General features: G+C 42.4%; 1 protein-coding gene across 10 annotated transcripts in view; it reads left to right on the forward strand.

Annotated features, from left to right (window-relative positions):
- Positions 1 to 18,641, forward strand: part of AKAP13 (A-kinase anchoring protein 13) — a 324,022-nt gene that overhangs the window by 240,846 nt on the left and 64,535 nt on the right. For 6 of the 10 annotated variants that reach the window (XM_040642759.1, XM_040642757.1, XM_040642760.1 and 3 more), the window contains 5 exons: positions 2,624 to 2,994; positions 5,209 to 5,262; positions 8,440 to 8,505; positions 10,295 to 10,487; positions 13,551 to 13,659. In XM_040642759.1, the coding sequence (XP_040498693.1) occupies positions 2,624 to 2,994; positions 5,209 to 5,262; positions 8,440 to 8,505; positions 10,295 to 10,487; positions 13,551 to 13,659 (793 nt within the window). The remainder of the gene's footprint in view (positions 1 to 2,623; positions 2,995 to 5,208; positions 5,263 to 8,439; positions 8,506 to 10,294; positions 10,488 to 13,550; positions 13,660 to 18,641) is intronic. The other 4 variants (XM_040642762.1, XM_040642763.1, XM_040642767.1 and 1 more) reach the window with 2 other exon arrangements.

Genomic DNA, 18,641 nt, shown 5'->3' on the forward strand with positions numbered 1-18,641 from the left:
GCTTGTTGGTTAAGTCTCGGGTTAGTAAAGTACCAGAGAGATAGTAGGTAGTCTTTCACGGTAGTGTCCTTGCAAGGCCATTAGGTGCCAAACCAAAAAGAAGGACCTGTTCTGTCATCCACATGTCATTTCCCAATTGGGAAGCGCCAGCTTGTGAGAATATATGATAAATGGCTCAATGGAAACTTGAACTCATTTTCGTTTCCTTTGAAGCCTTGCTTGTGTGTTTGACAATAGGCCCATCACACATTTTGCTTTATCATGCCCCTTCTGTTTGTCCCTTAGTACTGTTCTGAGAATTAGAAGTTCAGCAGCTTGAGGGTGAGGATACAGTTTCCCAGGGCCACTGTCACCAATTACCACAGATTTGGTGGCATGAAGCAACAAGAATTTATTCTTTAGTTTTGGAGGCAGGAGGTCCTCCAGTCAGTGTATCAGAGGGGCTGCTTTCCCTCAGGAGGCTCTGAGGGGAGCGTCTCTTCCCTGCTCCTGTCCCAACCTCTGCTGCTTGCCGGCACTCCTTGGCTGTCCCAGGGCTATAGACCCATCACCCCAAGCTGTGCCTGCCTGTGTATCTTCCCGTGTCTCGTCTCTTCTCCTAAGGACACAACTCCTGTTGGATTTAGGGGCCACCCTACTGTTGTATAATCTCATCTTAACTAATTACATCTGCAAAGATCCAGTTTCCAAATAAGGCCACATTCTGAGAAGGACACGGTTTTGAAGAGGACACAGTGAGAAAGCCAGGACATCCTGATTGTATTTGTGACCATTTACAATGTTCCTCTCTCTGGAGAGCTGCCCACGATAGAACGCATTAGGATGCGCGGGTTAATCCTCACAAGTGGGTGATTTTATTTTAAAATAATACCTACCCTGTTGTAGAATCTACTTGGTTAAAGCACCGTTTTATTTTACAGTGTGGCCCAATGAAGGGAGCACAGGACCTCAACATCTTGTCCTTGCAGAGGCTTTTTTTTTTTTTTAAGTTTTTTAATTTATTCATTTAAGAAAGAGGGAGCTAGAGCACGAGCAGGGGGGTGGGGCAGAGGAAGAGGGAGAAGCAGGCTCCCCGCTGAGCCAGAAGCCAGATTGGGGCCCAATGACAGGGCTCGATGACACAGGGCTCAGCTCCATCCCAGGACCCTGGGATCATGACCTGGGCCAAGGCAAATGCTTAACCAACTGAGCCACCCAGGTCCCCCCGCAGGGTTTTTTTAAAGATGATGAGAGGAATGGAACAGGGCAGTTTAAGTTGAAGTCAGCCTGAATTCATGGCTTGCTTCCGCTGCTCACTGCCTGTGTACTGGGAGGGCCCAAGAGCTAGTCTGGGTCCTGGTGACCCCCCACATCTCCCTCTCAGTCTCATCCCTCACGCATCATTTCAAGAGCAATTAACCGAGGCAACCGGATGCCACAGAGTGAAAAAAAACTCCTATGAGCTGGCAGAGATTTAGCCCAAAAGTTGTAGAGAATGCTTTTGAAGTGTTAATGTAAACATTTGAAAATACACTCCGTCTAGAATAGGTCTTATTTCCTATTCCAAAGCTAAAAGGCTCATTAGTTCTCATAATTTTTAAAATCTTTCTCAAAGAACTATAAGTTTCTTCACTCTTAATTAAAACTTTGAGCAGACTGGCTAATTGAGAAAATACTGTGAAGAAGGAAAAATAAACCACAGAATGCCTTTCCCTAGTCCCTGCTTCTTCTCCTAGAAGACCACAATAAATACAAACCTGACAGTTCAGTGCCCAATTCTGAGAGTGTGATCATGCATCTTCTAGACACTTCTGCTCATCTTCTGGATAAAGTCATCTTTCGAGTGTCAGGATGCTTTTCTTTCCCTCACCTGTCAAATTATGTGCTCTGGTGTGTGTAGCCAACAGAGAATGTCAGGCTACTTGGGATCAAAACTGTTCTATTTCCCTTAGGCTCCCGAGGTTGGCCAGGGAAAGAACATCATCACGTACTCAAGACTCCATTGCCAGGACTGATTATTTTAAGTGTGATTTGGCTTGATGACACTGCCAGTCCCCAGTGAAATGAGAAAAAGGAATAGATTTCTTCCATGTAGGCATTCATGGCCAGAATGTGGGCATTTGTGGCAGATTTTAGGTAGGGTCATAAGCTATTCTGCATGTTTCAAAAGGCCTCTTAAAACAATTACAGGCTTACTTTGGGAATATTAACTTCAGAGCAACATTATCGCAGCCCAGCAGACAGCCTTGTTTTTTAGTTAAAGCTTGGGGGGAAAATTAAACCTAATAGTATATGAATTTAGAGTTTTCATACAGAAACCTTGGATACATAAGGGTTCTCTTTCAGTTGGTGGTATTGGCCTGTGGAACTGACCTGAACCGAGTTAGATGTTTTTCCCCTGTAAGAAAGGAATGGTCTGTGTATCTCTAGTAAGAGGGTAGAGGGAGCACAGACCTAGACCATACCTTCATCGGGGACTGTTTAAATCCAGCTGTGACCGTGCTTTAAAAAAGGAAACACCTGTTTGATGCCCGTTGTAATCTTGCCCATCCTCCCCACTCTGCAGCCACTATGAAGCCACTCCTCGGTCGGGAACAGTGAGGCCTTGCCGTTTCCAACCATGCATGTTTTCTCTCCATGACAGCCTGAGGAAGAGCAGCTGGTCTGCGATACCACCGGATCCAGTTCTTCCACTGATGACACCGCTTCCTTGGATCGACATTCTTCTCATGGCAGTGATGTATCCCTCCCCCAGATTTCAAATTTGAACAGGTCCCGAGATCAGCAGTGTCTTGACGGCTTCTACAGCCATGGCGTGGGAGCTGAGGGTCGAGAGAGCGAGGGTGAAGCTGCCGGCTCAGGTGAGATGGAGGAGGAGGAGATGGACAGCATCACCGAGGTGCCCACGAACTGTTCTGTGCTGAGGAGCTCCATGCGCTCCCTGTCCCCTTTCCGGAGGCACAGCTGGGGTCCCGGGAAGAATGCGGCCAGCGATGCAGAAATGAACCAACGCAGGTGAGGTGGGCCCGGCGGGGCTGTTGGTTTCGTTTCTTGGTGTCTGCTTGCTTTCGATTCTGTGATTTGGTGTTATCGTGGTACAAGAATTTAGGAGACACCATGGGACAGAAGAAAGCAGATGGGCTTGGAATCTGGAAAACCTGTGTTCAAACCCCAGCTCTATAACTCACTATGTAGATAAGCTTGGGCAAGTTGCTTGACTCCCTCTGGGCTTTAATTTTCTCATATGTAAAATACCTGTCTTTCCGAGTATTTGTAATAATGAATATTGCAAGTGAAATAGGTCTGTTATGTGGTGGGTATTTAAGAAACGCTAACAGTCATTCAGGCCAGATCTGTTAATAAAATTCATAGATTACAAACTTGTGGAGGGAATAGTGCTCTCTAAATTTTGAATTAAAAACTAAACATGAAATCTTAGTCTCAACACCAACTGTTTTCAAAGTGCTTCCCAGAAATTGCAGTCCGTTTCTAATGCAGAAAGTTTGGGCGGAGTCTGAATGATTATTTAATCTGTAAGAGAGCACAGGAATCATTCAGTATCATTGAATGGTTGGTATCTCTCCCCGTACCCTCCAGTCTTTGGGGCCGTGAGTGCGTGTGGCCCCGTGTCAGACCTTCCTTTCGGAAGCAGGCTGTCAGAAGGTAGTTTGGAGTTGGCCTCTGATCATAGGCTGCTTCCAGGAATTTAAGTAGACGGTTTTAGCTCAAACAACCCAGTGCCATGATGCCTGCTGTATGTACAAAGTTGTGCTTAGTCCACAGCTACTTTCTAGACGAGGAAAAGCAGCCGAGGGAGCAGGCTGACGGTTGTGTGAACACAGGTGATGTGACAGACTCACCTGGAGCAGTTATGCCTTTTTTTCTTTCAATTCCCTGACCTCCTTACAACGCAGCTCAGATTTCATAGCTGTAGGTACGTGGAATCTGATGGCACTCGCTCGTTTATTCTTTTATTTGGCCCACATATGTGGAGCACCCGCCACATGCCGGGCATTTGTAGGTTCTAGAGACACAGGTGAATGAGCCAGAGTGCCCGCCTTCGTGGAGCTCACAGCGATACCTTACACTTTGCCCGTGTGCTGTGCTTCTCAGACTCGTTTCATAACAAACTGTCCCCTGTGATTGTCCAGTCCTCTCCCTGAGTCAGGTGGCCCTGTGTGTTTGCAGAGGAGACAGGTGCAGATCGTTGATATCACTTACCCTAACCAGCTCAGTAGTAACTAGGTTTCTGGTCTCCTAGTTAAGGGCTTTTTCTGTGATTCCATATTATTCTGTGGTAGAGTTCAGGATGCTACCCTTAAAAACAAGCAGTTGCTTTATCTGCTGGGTAGTTTTTATGAACATTTGAAAGCATGGATTATATAAAAAGCAGTTTCTAAAAGCTTTCCTTCCCAGCTTTATTCATGCTGTACTTTTTTTAAAAAGCATTACCACCGGCTAAAAAATAAATAAGGACATGGGGAATTATCCCTGTAGCTGGAATTCTCTTCCTGAAGCAAAAGGAGCCTCTCAACGTACTGTCAGAGATGCTCACGGCATCAAGACACGAGGGTTTGTTTTAAATGCAGTCCGTTTTTCTTAAAACCTGCTGTGGATCCTTTTGCTGTGACTTTGATTTCACAGCTGGCTGTGACTGTGGATCGTGTAGCTCCGATGAGGAAATTAAAGCTCACACGGAATGACTTGCCCCAGATTACATGGTGCTCGAGAGACTGAACTAAGACTAGAACCCAGTCACTTAATTATTCATATTTGCAACCTGTATAATGTCATAGCATCTCCTGTTTGAGCCCAGCATTGATAGTCCCCAGTGCCTCTGGAGATGATGGAAGGACTTGAATTACTTTGATGCTTATAGTATTATCTGCACATAGTATCACCTGAATTTTAAAGTCTTAAAACCCTTTTAAAGCTTTGAATGGCCTTTTAAAAATCCTTTTAATTGTATAATTTAATAAACCTCATTCCTTGTCAGCTGGTTAACTCTTCGGAGCAAGGAGGGAGCAGAGTCACCCTCCCCAGAAATTGTCAGGCTGTCAGGCCTTTGTGGTTTGATTGTTTCTTACTCCACATTCTCTCATTCCCTGCCCTCCTGTACTGTTCTCTGAGTGGCTTGTGTCTCTCCCCCTCGTGATGTCTGTATGCCTCATGCGTTTGTGTCCATTTTGTTTCACCTCGACACTGACCTCTTCCACCATTCATTTTCAGTTCATTGCGAGTTCTTGGGGATGTTGTCAGGAGACCTCCCATTCATAGGAGAAGGTACAGAGTTCACTAACTTGATGGACTAACTGTGTTGCCTCCGAGCTTCTACTAACAAGCATCTCATTTTGCTTGATCCATGATTAAACTGTCTTTTAAAATAATGTCACGTCTGCTTCAGGCAAATAAAGTATAGGTATTTATTAATTGCTGATGTCCATTTGCGTATGAAATGGTTTTGTGAGTCTGAAATTTTTTCCTATTCTATTTTTATCTTCAAAGGAAATTTTTTTTAGTGTTTTTTCCATCTCATACTTACTGATATTCAGATCACTCTGATAATAGGGTCTCCCCAACTATCCCTAGGAGAATTCAAAGACATGTCGACTGTGCATGTCTAATGGACCCTGGAGAGTGATTTTTCTTCCCCCTCCCAACCCTTCCAAGAAGGGGAAAGAACCAAAAAAAAATTGTGTGCTGGCACACAGGCCCAAACACATTTTCGACACATTCCCTGACCATCTCCACTCCATTGTTGATGTAGTCATTTCTGAAAACAAGAAGCATCCGCTCATTTCCCAGTCTTCCAATTCCTTAATTATTTTTTGTCAAGTAACATTTTGAAGCTAACAATTAGTAATTTATAAGCTGAAAAGTCATTTCTAGTCAAAAAATGCCGATTCGCTTTTCAGATGCTGAGTTTTACTTTGTTCAGAAGTCGTCACTAGTGACCTTTCCTTCCATTGTTTGGGGGAAGCAATTTAGAAATCCAAAAACGATGGTGGAATTACACATAGCTTCTCATATTGGGAGACATTTGTAAAGAGGTATTTTCAATTCTGAGCTGAAGCTCTTCCTTGGGAAGCTGACAGGTAGTGGTCCTCCCCGCTTCATCTTTTTCTAGTGGGTACGTCCTTGAATTCCAGATTTCAGGCACAAAATTGAGTTCAAATACAAATACCCTCGTGAATCTCAGGTGACCGTGACTCAATTGAGTTGTTCTCCCAGGGGGACAGGTTGTTAAATGCCCTTTTCAGTAAGAGTGTCTGAACCCTTTAGAGGTCTAGTTGGCTGTCCGCTAAAGCCCTTCACTGTGAACTTATTAAAAGCACACACGTGTTGACAGTGGAAGATGACGGGCTGCTGGACGCCATCCCAGCGAGCGCATAGGTAAAGTGTCACAACAGCACGAGACACCGTTTCACCCATAGTCATTTTTCTGCAGGAAGAACGTGAAGTATAATTTAAAATTCTATAGGAAGCCTTAGCTAGTAAAGTTCAAACATTCCCACAAGTGTTGTTAAAAGGTAGAGAGCAGGATATTTGGAGGGTTTTTGTTTTTTGTTTTTTTTGAAGAATGTAGAGTTTTTTAAATCTCAGAATAAGGCAGAGAACCATTAAATGTTACCCCACTGATTGAGGAATTGAGGAAATTGAGGATGCTCTGAAAAACACTCTCATGATAGGAGTTCTCTGCTAGGAGGAAGGGCAGGTCTGCTGCCACTGAAGGACCAGCTGCAGCTTCCTCCCTGAAGCCTTAGGACCCCTGTTATGTCCTCCTCCTGTCTCCCTGTCGCTGTCCGTTCTCTTCATCCTAAATGTCACCCTGCTCTCTCACATCATTATCATTTCCTGAGAGGAAAGGGATGTTTAAATCTGTAGAAGGAGAATATTTTGGAATGATAATTTGGTAGTACATACTCGGTTGCTGATTTACCATGTTGTGTTTTTAATAAGTTGATTTTTTAAAAAATTTTATTAACACTTTGGAGACTCAAAATGAAGTTAATCATTTCAGAGACTGGACTTCATCTTAGTCTCGTGTGTGTTTGTAAATTATATCAAGGCTTGCTTCCCTCGCACGAGCAAATTGTCCATCAGTCTGATTTTGCTTATCAGACTAGAGATGTGTCTTAGATGCTGATTTTTCCTTTTTCCTTCTGCCCTTGTGAGCTTTGTACTATTAATTTAACCTGATTTTAAGTGTTTTACTATTTAAATTATTTTTAAATGCTATGATTTTAAAGATTTACTTTTAGTAGGTTCCTAGGGGTAGTTGTTCTATTTGTTCTCCCACCACCTTCCTTGTATCTGTTCCTTTGCCAGAAACCCCCACTTATCAAAGCAAAGGTATTAAGTGTTTTCAAGGTATTCAGGGGGTTTTTGGTGTCTGTACCTCTTCCCATTTGCAAGATTCCCGAGGGAGCTGGAGGGGATGTTACTGTTATTCCCCCTTCTGAAAACAAAAACACGTCACTTAGAATTTTAAGGCCCCAAACAGTAGCAGTGTATTTTTAAACTAATTTTTGATTTGTCAGTCAAAAATCCTGACCTACTGATTCAGTTCCCTTTACAGAGTACCTGATATTTTGAATTGGTTATTTTTTTAGCTGGTTATATTTACATGGTATTTCCAACCCTAGATTTTCTGTCCCTCCCACTTGAGAGTAAATATGAGGGCGAGATAAAGTTAGATGATCAAATGGAGTTGTTTTGTTTTTTTAATGTTATGGGGAAAGTGGATGCAAACCTAAAATTAAGACACATTTCTAACTCAGTACCATAGAATTCCTTTTCTTTTGAAAAAAAATACATGCCTTCATTATCTTTAAAATACGAGGAAATGTGACCATTGTGACGTGGGGCATCTTCATTGCAAGAGCTTAGTGAGTAGGGTTTAAAGATGGGTGTGAGTGTTGATAGGCTGTCCTTATTAGGGAAGACTCAGGAGGTGTCTGGCTTAGATGGACCCTTACTGAAAACATGAAGAAAATTGATGATCCGGTGAGCCTACCCCAGTGCAATTTGTCATTGTCCCTTTTAGTCAAGGGGGAGTTTAGTGTAGTTAAGGATTCTCACTGTGGCCACGGAGGTCTGAGAGTGGCGTGGTGGAGCGTACGGAGAGATTGTCCCCAGTAGTGGGGACACCTCTGGAGAACACCTGAGGAGGGAGCTGTGGGTAGAGTGGGCTCTTCATCCAGAGTTGTTACCTTCTAACGAACTGACATAGACATTTCCAGCACATGGTCTAGATGGATGTTAGTAGAGCAGTTTTAAGTTTCTGTGGTTTTTGTTCTAGCCTTTTTCTAAATTCTAAATGTTACGTTCCTTATTGTTTGATGATCAAATAAATCCATCTGTCTGTAACTATGGCTTTTCTTTTCAAACCCAGTAACCCCGTCCCTGTTTCCTCTTTTCTCCCTCCATTTCTGTTTCTGCCTTTGATGTCATCCCCAGTATGAGCTGGTGTCCCTCTGGTGTGCAATACTCTGCTACCCTGAGTGCTGACTTTAATTACAGAAGGTATGGTATTGCTACGTGTCCAGCCACCAAAGGGGGAATCGTAAAATACGGCACCTGGGCTTTTGGCTGGGGGCTTGCTTCTGTGTGGCTAGAATGCATATGGCGGCCGCTTTGTCTGTGAGCACAGTGTTGAGTTGCCTCTGCTAGGGCATCACTAATCCATTTGAAGGGGTACAGACTAGGCGGATGGTGTGCTGTGATGCATCCTGTTTGTCTCGAGTGGCTGTAGATTTGGTGTTTTCCTCACAGACTGGCATCTCTGGTATGGTAGGCCACTTCTCTATCTGCTTTTGGTCTGTCCTGATTCCCAGAACCTGAGGCAAACAATGACAGAAGCAAGGCAGCTAAGAGGATGCACTTATTTCCATTATGTTTCCAAACCCCCCAATCTCTTTAGATTCCAAATTCACAGATTCCTCAATGTTTCATATTCTTCTGTCCACTAAGCAGCCACATTTAATTACTAAAACATTTTCAGGATTAAGTTTTGTGGGTAATGATAGACTGGTTTTCTCAGGCTTTACAAACAGTTCACAATAGAAAACATAATTTCTTCCTTCACTTAGCCTGTCTCTTTATCCCTTGTATTGCACATTAGTTTCACAGAGACACATATACTTAATCATGATTTCTATTGTCATATTGAAACAAGAAAAACAAAATCCATTGTTCAAATTACCCACTAGAGAAAAATAGAAGCATATGGTTTCAGTTCATAATAAGTAATTTATGAAATACAAAAAGCAAATAACAAGCTGTCTGGACTGGCATACGTGAATTACTTGTAGAGTTGATTGTACAGTTTGAGCAGAGATAACTAGCTTCAGGATGCCTTCAAATGCCTTTCCAGCTGCTTGTAACTGAGAACATGGTCGGCTACAGCTCTCTTTTGCTCTCTTGCTTATTGGAAAGAAGTTTCCACTGCAGCTGTAACAGATGTGGATTATTCTGAGGCGGATAGATAGCTAACTGCTCTCTCTAGTCTCTTGCTCACAAAAAAAACGTGCTTTTTTCACTCTGCAGACCACAAAATCATTATTCCAGGGATCCCCTCCCCTAAATTTACCCCCTTTTTTGGTCAGTATCAAAACAAAAAAAAAAAAATTAAAACTCTTAGACGTAGCAGCTTTTCAGCATTTGTTCTTTAAGGTGGCCCCATACACCTGTCTGTGACTCTCAGTTCTCGGGGAAACCTGTTGGGCAGTTGTTCACAGGTGCTACTGCTCATACGTAACACTCAGGTCTCTGGGGTGAACACACCTGTGAAATAGTACAGGTCAGCTAGACGGTATTGAATATGAAGTTGTAACGGTCCACTTCATGGACACAAGGGCAAGTCTCGGTCTCCCTGTTTGTCTTCTGAAAGTGACTTTCACCCGTTTTTTTCTGTGCCGTTTACTTCTTTGGCATTAGTCTAGTTAAACTTTGGCAAAGATTAATTACATCAGGTCAAGGAAAAACACACATAAATAAAAGATGAATAAGATAAAATGGTCTATCCACATGGTAGATTGAAAAAAAGTCTTGAGAAAATGGCCTTAGATGGTCACCATTTGAATAAGTTGAATGAGGTAAGAAAGTCTAAGTGCAGTATTCTTTCTCAGCATACCAACACCTGTTGGGGGGAAAGGTAGGCGGCACTCATTTGTGCCATGCCCTTGTCAATAGCTTTGCTAGGTGACATAGAAATAATATACGAGCAGGGAGATAGACCCGAAGCAATTTCATACCTTCCTTCCTTTCTGAGACTCGGAAATAGAATGAATTAACTCCTTTGCTCTGTGTTCAGTTTCAGCCTAGAAGGCTTGACAGGAGGACCTGGTGTCGGAAACAAGCCATCTTCATCTCTAGATGTAAACTCTATAAACACCAAAGAGCTCAGGCACCCTTTCAGTGGTGAAGAAAGGGGTGACTCTTTGATGTCGCTTTCAGAAGAGGATCTGGAATCAGGCCAGAGAGAACATAGGATGCTTGATCAGCAGGTAAGGCTGAAGTGGGTAAAGCTGCTAATTTGGAAAAACTCACTTTACTTCCCTGCATGTGTCCTCACGTTAGGAACAAAGAAAAGCGAGACTTAGGTTAATATAAGGCTAGTGGCTGTGATTACTTACCCATTATATAATATACTCAATCTAGCACAAACCAAGCTTTTAGCACTTAATACTAATTCAGGAATACCATTAATCTGCATTGATTTAAATATTCCCTCAAAGCAAACTTTTCTAAACTAGGAAAGTCCCCAGGATATTAAATTGAGTTTTTCCTTCTTATCTGAGGACTTCTTTTATCATCCCGATAGTAAAATGAGTTTTGAAGTATGTTACATAACATTGTTAAATTTCCTAATTTTTCAAAAACATATCCCTTCCTGCAGGGAAAAAAAAAATTGTCTTCTCACATTGCCTAGGAAATGCCTATTTCTTCTCTCTGTTTCCCGTCACTGTCAGAATTTTTCAGAGAGCATCGGCGCTCCCTCCCCACCTGATGCTCTCTTCACGCCTGCCACTGGCACTCACTTAGAACTCCCTCTTGGAGGGCCTGGCCTTCCTCGCAGCCAGTCAGGTGACTTTCCCAGTGTTCACCCTCGCAGGCCCTTCCCTCCGTCACTCACCAGCCACCAGCGGGGATGGGTCCTCGGGGAGTTTGCCTGGAGAACTGGAATTGTATGCTTTTAGAGCGTCCCACCCTGCTCCGGGTCCTTTATGCCCCTCCTGGGCCAAGGGAACTTTGGATTGCTTCCTAGGAGGATTCTGTGATACACGGGCAGATGAAACGTTTCTAATTAAACAGACAACAAAGTTAAACACCTGTCTTTGAATAGGGGACTGGAGTTTTAGGTAGAAATAGAATGAAACATTCTAATTAAACCAACAAAAATGTTAAACAGCCTGTTCTTTGAGTAGGTGACTAGGGTTTTATGTAGGCATTTAATGCTTAGTTGTACCCCACTAGACAGCAGTGATATGACCAAATAGAAATTGGACACTGGGGGATTACCTCAATAATGAATGTATAACTTATGTGAAGACCCAAGAGAATTTCGGCTGGACAAAAATCCAGTTGAAGGCCCAAAGGAATTTTGCCACTTTATCCCCTTCCCCCACCACCCGTGTCTTCTGGGCCTGATACTTTAGAAAAAGGTAAGGAAAATAACAAGAAGATGGAGAAGGAGGGTGCCTGGCTGACTCAGTCAGTGGAGCACGTGACTCTTGATCTCGAGGTTGTGAGTTCAAGCCCCACGCTGGGTGCTGAGAAATTAAAAACAATAATAATAAATAAATTTTTTAAAAAGAATATGGAGAATATGTTTATTGAGGCAAATGATTTAAATTTATTCAACCTAATGGTAACAGAAAAAGGGAGTGACAAATAGAAACAATTCTTTTGTAACTTGCCGGGAGCATCTTTGGTAAGTAGAGAGTCAGGAGTAACCGCATTTCGTGTCTAGCATCCTTTGGAAGTCCGTTGTAAGACCAGACGAAATACCAAAATTGTGGGTTTGTGAACAGAATCCCAGACTTAGAGCCAGTCTGTCCCTTCGGATTCCGCATAAGCCCTTGTTTGTGAGAACCTCACGCGTATTTGAAGTGACTTGCCTAAGGCCTCGTAACTGGCCATCAGCTGGACAGCATTAATCTCAGAATTCTTGGCTGTTAGTCTCACTGCTTTTTTCCACATTTTTGAAGTAGGAGAGTTTTAATGAGGAAATGGGAACATTTTAATTTTCTTAATATTGTTTATGTAAAACCTTTTCTGAAACTCCTATTTCTAGGAATTGGACAGAGGACCCTGTCTGTTAGTAAGTGACATCAGTTACCACTGAAGTCTTTCTAAAATGGTTTTTCTGGTTTAGTCTTTCTAGATGAAGTTGCTGACATTTTCGTGCTTTCCTGTGCTAATTTATTAGCCTTCCTGGAACTCTCTGCTCACCCACAGTTTTTGTCTTGTGTGCAACCTCAGAGTGGGTATTTGAGCTGCTGGTGTCTGTGATCTGGACGAGTCGCCGGCAGCCAGCTTCCTGCTGAAGGTCCCTCTGCCCTTCACTGAGGTCATTTTTCAGACCCCACAGTTGTATTTCAAACATAGCAGCTGTTGGCCTCAGACTCCATGGTTACACATGGAACAAGCTTTAAATAATCAGAAGTCTTTGGCACTCTTGAGTTGAATTCATGGTAGTAGCAGGTTTTCACTGCTTCCCTTTGAGCATGTGCAGACTTTAGCCTACTGTGAAGGGGGGGGGGGATTCATGACCATTAAAGTTAGTTAACAGTTGGCAGTGGCTCTCTCAGAACTGAAGGAGAGGGAGCCCCTCAGCACCAGAAGTGGGCTGGTAAACAGGGTGGGCTATCCTTCTCGGGGTCTTAGTACAGGGGCTTCTGCAGCTGGTTGCATTACGTGGCCTCCAAGCAGCTATGAATTTACTGAGGGAGGGAAATTACCAGGTTTCAGCCCCCTCTTGTTCGTGTAGAAGCCGTCTAATCTTAGAAGAGGAAATGAAAGAGATGAGGCTTCTGCCCAGATGCACGGCTGCCTTGCTCTTGATCTTAGGACACCTTTTACTTGCCTCTCCACCTCGTTAAAATCAGAGAAATCGTATACTACTGATACCTACGATATCTCTAGAAAGGATATTTAGAATTTCGGAGAGCAAGAGCTACTGTGTGTAGTTTGGTATTTCCAGTGAAGTTACTGTTATCTGATTATGCATCAGCCGATGTTTATTGAACGTACTGAGTGTCAAACATCGTTAGGTATTAGGAGGGGTATGAAACCACTGTACAGGATGGCGCCTCTCGTTATTCCCATCTTACAGATAAGAAAACAAAGGTTCATGAAAGCTGAGTAACTCCTCTGAGGTTGAGCAGCTGTGAGGTAGCAGGAGCAGACTTGAATCCAGTGTGTGACTGCAGAGCCTGCGCTGTTACCCTCCGTGTCCTCCCTTCTGTTCCTAGGTTGGGCTGGAACGTACAGTTTTGTGCTTTTCTAGAAATAAGAGCATGTACTTAGAACCTGTTCTTTTTTTTTTTTTTTTTAATATTTCACAGACATGTCACAGATCTAAACAACAGGGATTCAATTACTGTACATCAGCCATTTCTTCTCCGCTAACAAAATCCATCTCATTAATGACAATCAGCCATCCTGGGTTGGACCGTAAGTATATTACATTTTTTTTAATTAAGTATATTTTAAACACTTTCTCTGTCATTTTTCTCACTTTAAGACACTGTAACATTACCTTCCAAAATTTGCCTCTTCTTCCAAATGGCTCATTTAAACAAAAAAGGTGACAGACAGTTCAGTTTTGGGAACTTCCTCCTGTTGCCACTTAAAAATCTCTTTAATCCATTAAATGCTTTATAGTCGTGGGCCTAAACCTGACACAGATTTCTTTAAAGTTTTTTTTTTTGAAGTAATTTCAGACTTTAAAAATAGTCACAACAGTACAAAGAATTACCATATATTTGGGGATTTAGAGTCCCCACATGTTATAACCATAACCTGGAGTCCCCCAAGTGTTTTATATACACACACACACACTATATAATGATCTATATTATTATATATTATTATTATGTATATTATATATTATATAAAAGTGTCATAATTTTTTATCACTCTCTCTTTCTCTGTCACTTCCTTTAAAGTGTTTTTCTGAAACACTGGAGAATACATTACAAACACAATGCGGTTATGTCTGAAAGATATTCTGTTCTATTACCATAGTACAATTACCCAAATTTTATCCATCATTAGCTTCCTGAGCTCTTCAAAAACATCAAGCTCATGAAGGACAAAGACAGAGATACATTTTTAGTTGGTCAAGCACGTGCCAAAAGGATTACATCTGCAAATGATGAATGGAGCTATACACAGGTTTCAGACCCATCATCTGGGGATATTAGGTAGATGTCTGGCATCCATAAGCACAGAGCCTTTGCAAATAAAAGATGTTCAGAAACATATTTGAATTGGATCTAAATGTTTCCCATGGAAAGGCAGCTTGTTCTTTGAGAAGCCCCACCTTTTTGTTTTATTTTTAAAATCTTGGTTTTTTTTTTTTCCATGAGTAAGTTACAGTTTGAGATCATGATGTAAAGATTTAACTACTCATCCAGGAGGGAGTGATCTGTTAGTTGCTGAAAGACCGTGTATTCAGGAGGCTGAGGCAGAGGGAATAAATAAACTCTACGGTGTTTCTGGTGCGTGTTCAGTGTCCCCTGATACAACTCATATTAAAAGACTTGGGGACAGAAGCAGCTGCCCTGCATTAGGGAGATGTTCTGTCTCATGACTTACTGCAGGCCTCATCTTTTTAATTTCCACAGTAGAATTAAGACATGATAGATAACTATCAACCTTGCCCTCGTTTTCCTGATCAGTACTTCAGATCTGGCCTGGTTGGTGTGCCTACTAATGACGTCTTCTCAAAGATGCGGACGTGACTCTGCAGAACTATGACTGGGATAGCTTTTCCTGGTTTTGTTTGGGCTAGAGGTTGTGCTGGACTCGAATGAAAATCATTATAACGAAATAGTTAATGTTGGATTTGATGAGCCTGGGGTGCTGCTAGAGCTCAGTAGCCAAAGACAGGAAAGCACCCCTAAGTGAGGCACCTCAGCTCTGCGTAGCCTCCTTCCATGACTAGCGAGCATGCTGTCATGGTGGAGAGTCTACTACCATAGCAACAGATACCCAACACCAACAGAGTGTGTCCCACGGAGGGATCTTTTTCCTATGTTTTGTGATACACTCTCTTGCCTCGTGCATGAAACACTTCATTAATTTTTCCTCCAAAAAGCAAGATGGTTTTTAACTGTTCTCAGTTGCTAGCCAAACACTATAAATAATGCGGCTAACTCCCAGAAAACACTGTCCTAGAGTGCCAGGAGTTTTCGCACATGGAGCTTTTCCTCCTGTTGCTGGGAAATTTTCTGCTCCACTCACTGAGGGGACTGAAATGAGTTAGCAGGCTGGTGTCAAGAGTAGAGCTCTAAGCAAGTGTTTAATCCTTTGGTCAGAAGACGGTACCCTCATTCTAACTTGTACATTCCATGCACATTTGAATGATTGAGTTGTAAATTAGTTAGCTAGCCCTACAGTTTCCCTGAGTTAGCATACGCTGTAATTGGAGGATTAATCAACTCTAATGACACTGTTTCTCCTTAGTCCTTCCTCATATACAATTAAACTAATTTTCCCAACTGTATTTTTTTTTCTGCTCTAGAAACATGATAAATTTTTTCACAAATGTAAAACTTCTGACAGTTGAACAGAAGACTAAACCTTGTGTCCTGTGTGCTGTGCCTTTAAGCCTCAGGGTCACTGGACAGTTCTCGATTTGCCACAGACTCAAATTTTCCAATTCACTTAAATACTCTGCATGATTCATCTCTGGTCATGGTCTTCCTAGCTGAAAGGTTCATAATTAACATCTACACAGTGATTTTAAAGCCTAAAGCATTCAGTACGCTTAAAATGTTTTAGCTGATGTTTTATTGTAAGCACACATTTGGTGGCTGTGTGACCTTGGGCCAGATAGTGAAATTCTTTATGTCAGTTACTTGATTAAACGGGGGTAATAATGTGATAAGGCTTAAATGTGCATTTACATAAAGTGCTTAGCATATTTCCTGGCTTATAATAAGCAGTTGTTACTGTTATGGAGTGAGTTCCCAGTGCCTACAACAGTGCCAGATTCTGTCTCTGACCAGAGTGTAAACGTTAAAGAAACGAGAACGCCATCCATCCCTCATGGTCTTTAAGTGGCTGTGTCTTATGAGTATGCTGGTCTAGGAACAAAGTACTTTCTAAGCTCCACCTTCTTTCACTACTTCCAGCTTCTACCTGCGCTGTGTCTTCTTCCTTCAAAGAAATTAGCTGCTTCTACCACAGCCTTGCACAGCTGTTAACATTTGGGCATTTCTAAAAATGTATGTCTTCTGAGCCTGTTGTCTGGAATGTCCTATTGGGTCATTTTCTAGAAGAGGAAAACAGAGAAACTCAACATTATTTCTAAGCTGGGATCATTTTCTGATATCCATTGATACAGAGGAAAATATTGAGTAAAGGTGATGACTGATGGATCTCTGTGTCATTTTCTGGGGTGGAAAGTTGACAGGCGACAGCTTACTTGGGAACCACAATGGGTGGGGAAGCTGTCCTTACTCATCTCTTGGCTATGCTGTCTTGGGGGGAACATGATGAATGCATCTTGCCAGCTCATTTTTTAGGGAATAAAAGCACTGAAGCTACCTGCATCTTGTGGGGAAATGCCGGGAGGATGGCCCTCAGAGAAACTGCTCCCAGAGATGTGTTTGGTCCCATTTCTCCTTCTTGCATCAGAGAGGATGGAGTGGAGGCTCCCGGGGATGTGTTTGGCCCCATTTCTCCTTCTTGCATGAGAGAGCATGGAGTGGAGACTCCCAGCTTGCCAGGAGACATAGTTGATTTCTTGATAGAACTTAAGAATAAACTTCATTTTTGCATATACAGAATAATTCCATTATTACAGGTGATTGCTTTATAAGAGTATATTTTAAGATATCTCATTGCTTATACTCAGAAGATGCTTACAAACAGTAGAGAAAATGCTTGGTTGATTGTATCCCCAGAAGAGCCCTAAACAGGTTAGTGGTGGCGAAGTTAAAAGGAGCATTGTACCCATTAGATAGATTTTTTTAACTCAGAGCCTTTTAATGAGAAATCATTTTCCCTTCATTTTTCAGGGTGTGTTATCACAAAGAACATATATGTTCCATACATGTTGAGGATACTCCTTAGATATTCGTACAAATAGGTTTTTCCTTATGATTCATGAAATTGTGACAAAAGAGGATACTCAGGTTTTGTGTAATAAAAGAGCTCATTTTCATTTCCAGAATTTGTTTCGCATTTGGAAATAACTTTAGAAAGCACATGAAGAAGGTACCTTTCTTGTTGTACTGGGCGGTCACTGCTAAAAAAGCCAGTGTACGTGTATTCGTGCCAGCAGCTGTCTGATCCCTGTTAGTGCCGTAGCTGCAGACAGCAGTCTCAGATCATTTCGTGTTTCTGCGGGGTATTCGGTTGGTGTAGGGCTTTTTCATTTCATTTAGGACAGCAAGCTTTCAGAAAGCCTGACAGAGGGAAATTCATGTATTACTTTATTTATTCAGTAAGCATTTGCATTACTCTTTGCCAGGCACCAGGCTCGGCAGTGGTAGGAGAGGGATGAGCTTAGAGGTATGGTTTCTTTCCTCACCGCATTCACGCAGACAAGAGAACAGGTGCATGTAATAGGGAAGTGATAAATGCAGCAAGTGAAAGAAACATGGGGCTTTTCAGGAGCATCCGACAGAGACGGCTTACGGGGGAGAAGTACCTCAAAGTTGAGACCAGCAGGAGACCGGGAACTCGGTAGGCGAGTTAGTGCGGGCGAGCCGCAGAGGTATCACGGTTCCGTTCCAAACCACCGAAATGAAGCAGATATCACAGTAAAGCAAGTCAGGTGAAATATTAGATTTCCCAGCGCGTATAAAAGTTACGTTTACACTATGCTATAGTCACACGTGCAATAACGTGATGTCTTAAAGAGCGCACATACCTAAATTAAAAAATACCTTATTGCTAAAAAAATGCTAACATCACCTGAGCATTCAGTGAGTTGTAATCTTTTTGCTGGTAGAGGGTCTTGCTTCCACATTGGTGGCTGTGGAAGGTTGGGGTGGCCGTGGCAATTTCTCAAAATAGGACAGCAGTGAAGTTTGCCACGTAGATTGATTCTTCCTATCATGAACGATTTCTCTAGCATGCGATGCTATCTGATAGCATCTTACCCACAGTAAAACTTCTTTCAAAATTGAAGTCTGTCCTCTCAAAACCTGCTGCTGTTCTATCAATTAAGTTTGTGGGCTATTCTAAACTCTTTGTTGTCATTCCAACAATCTTCATAGCATCTTCACCAGGAGTAAATTCCATCTCAAAATCCACTTTCTTTGCTCATCTATAAGAAACAACTCCTCATCTGCTAAGTTTTGTCATGAGATCACGGCAGTTCAGTCCCGTCTTCAGGTTCCATTCTAGTCCTAGTTCTCTTGCTGTTTCCACCACATCTGCAGTGACTTCTCCACTGACGTCATGAGCCCCTCACAGTC

This window comes from Ursus maritimus, unplaced genomic scaffold (genome assembly GCF_017311325.1).
Source record: "Ursus maritimus isolate PB19 unplaced genomic scaffold, ASM1731132v1 scaffold_27, whole genome shotgun sequence".
Classification (NCBI taxonomy): domain Eukaryota; kingdom Metazoa; phylum Chordata; class Mammalia; order Carnivora; family Ursidae; genus Ursus; species Ursus maritimus.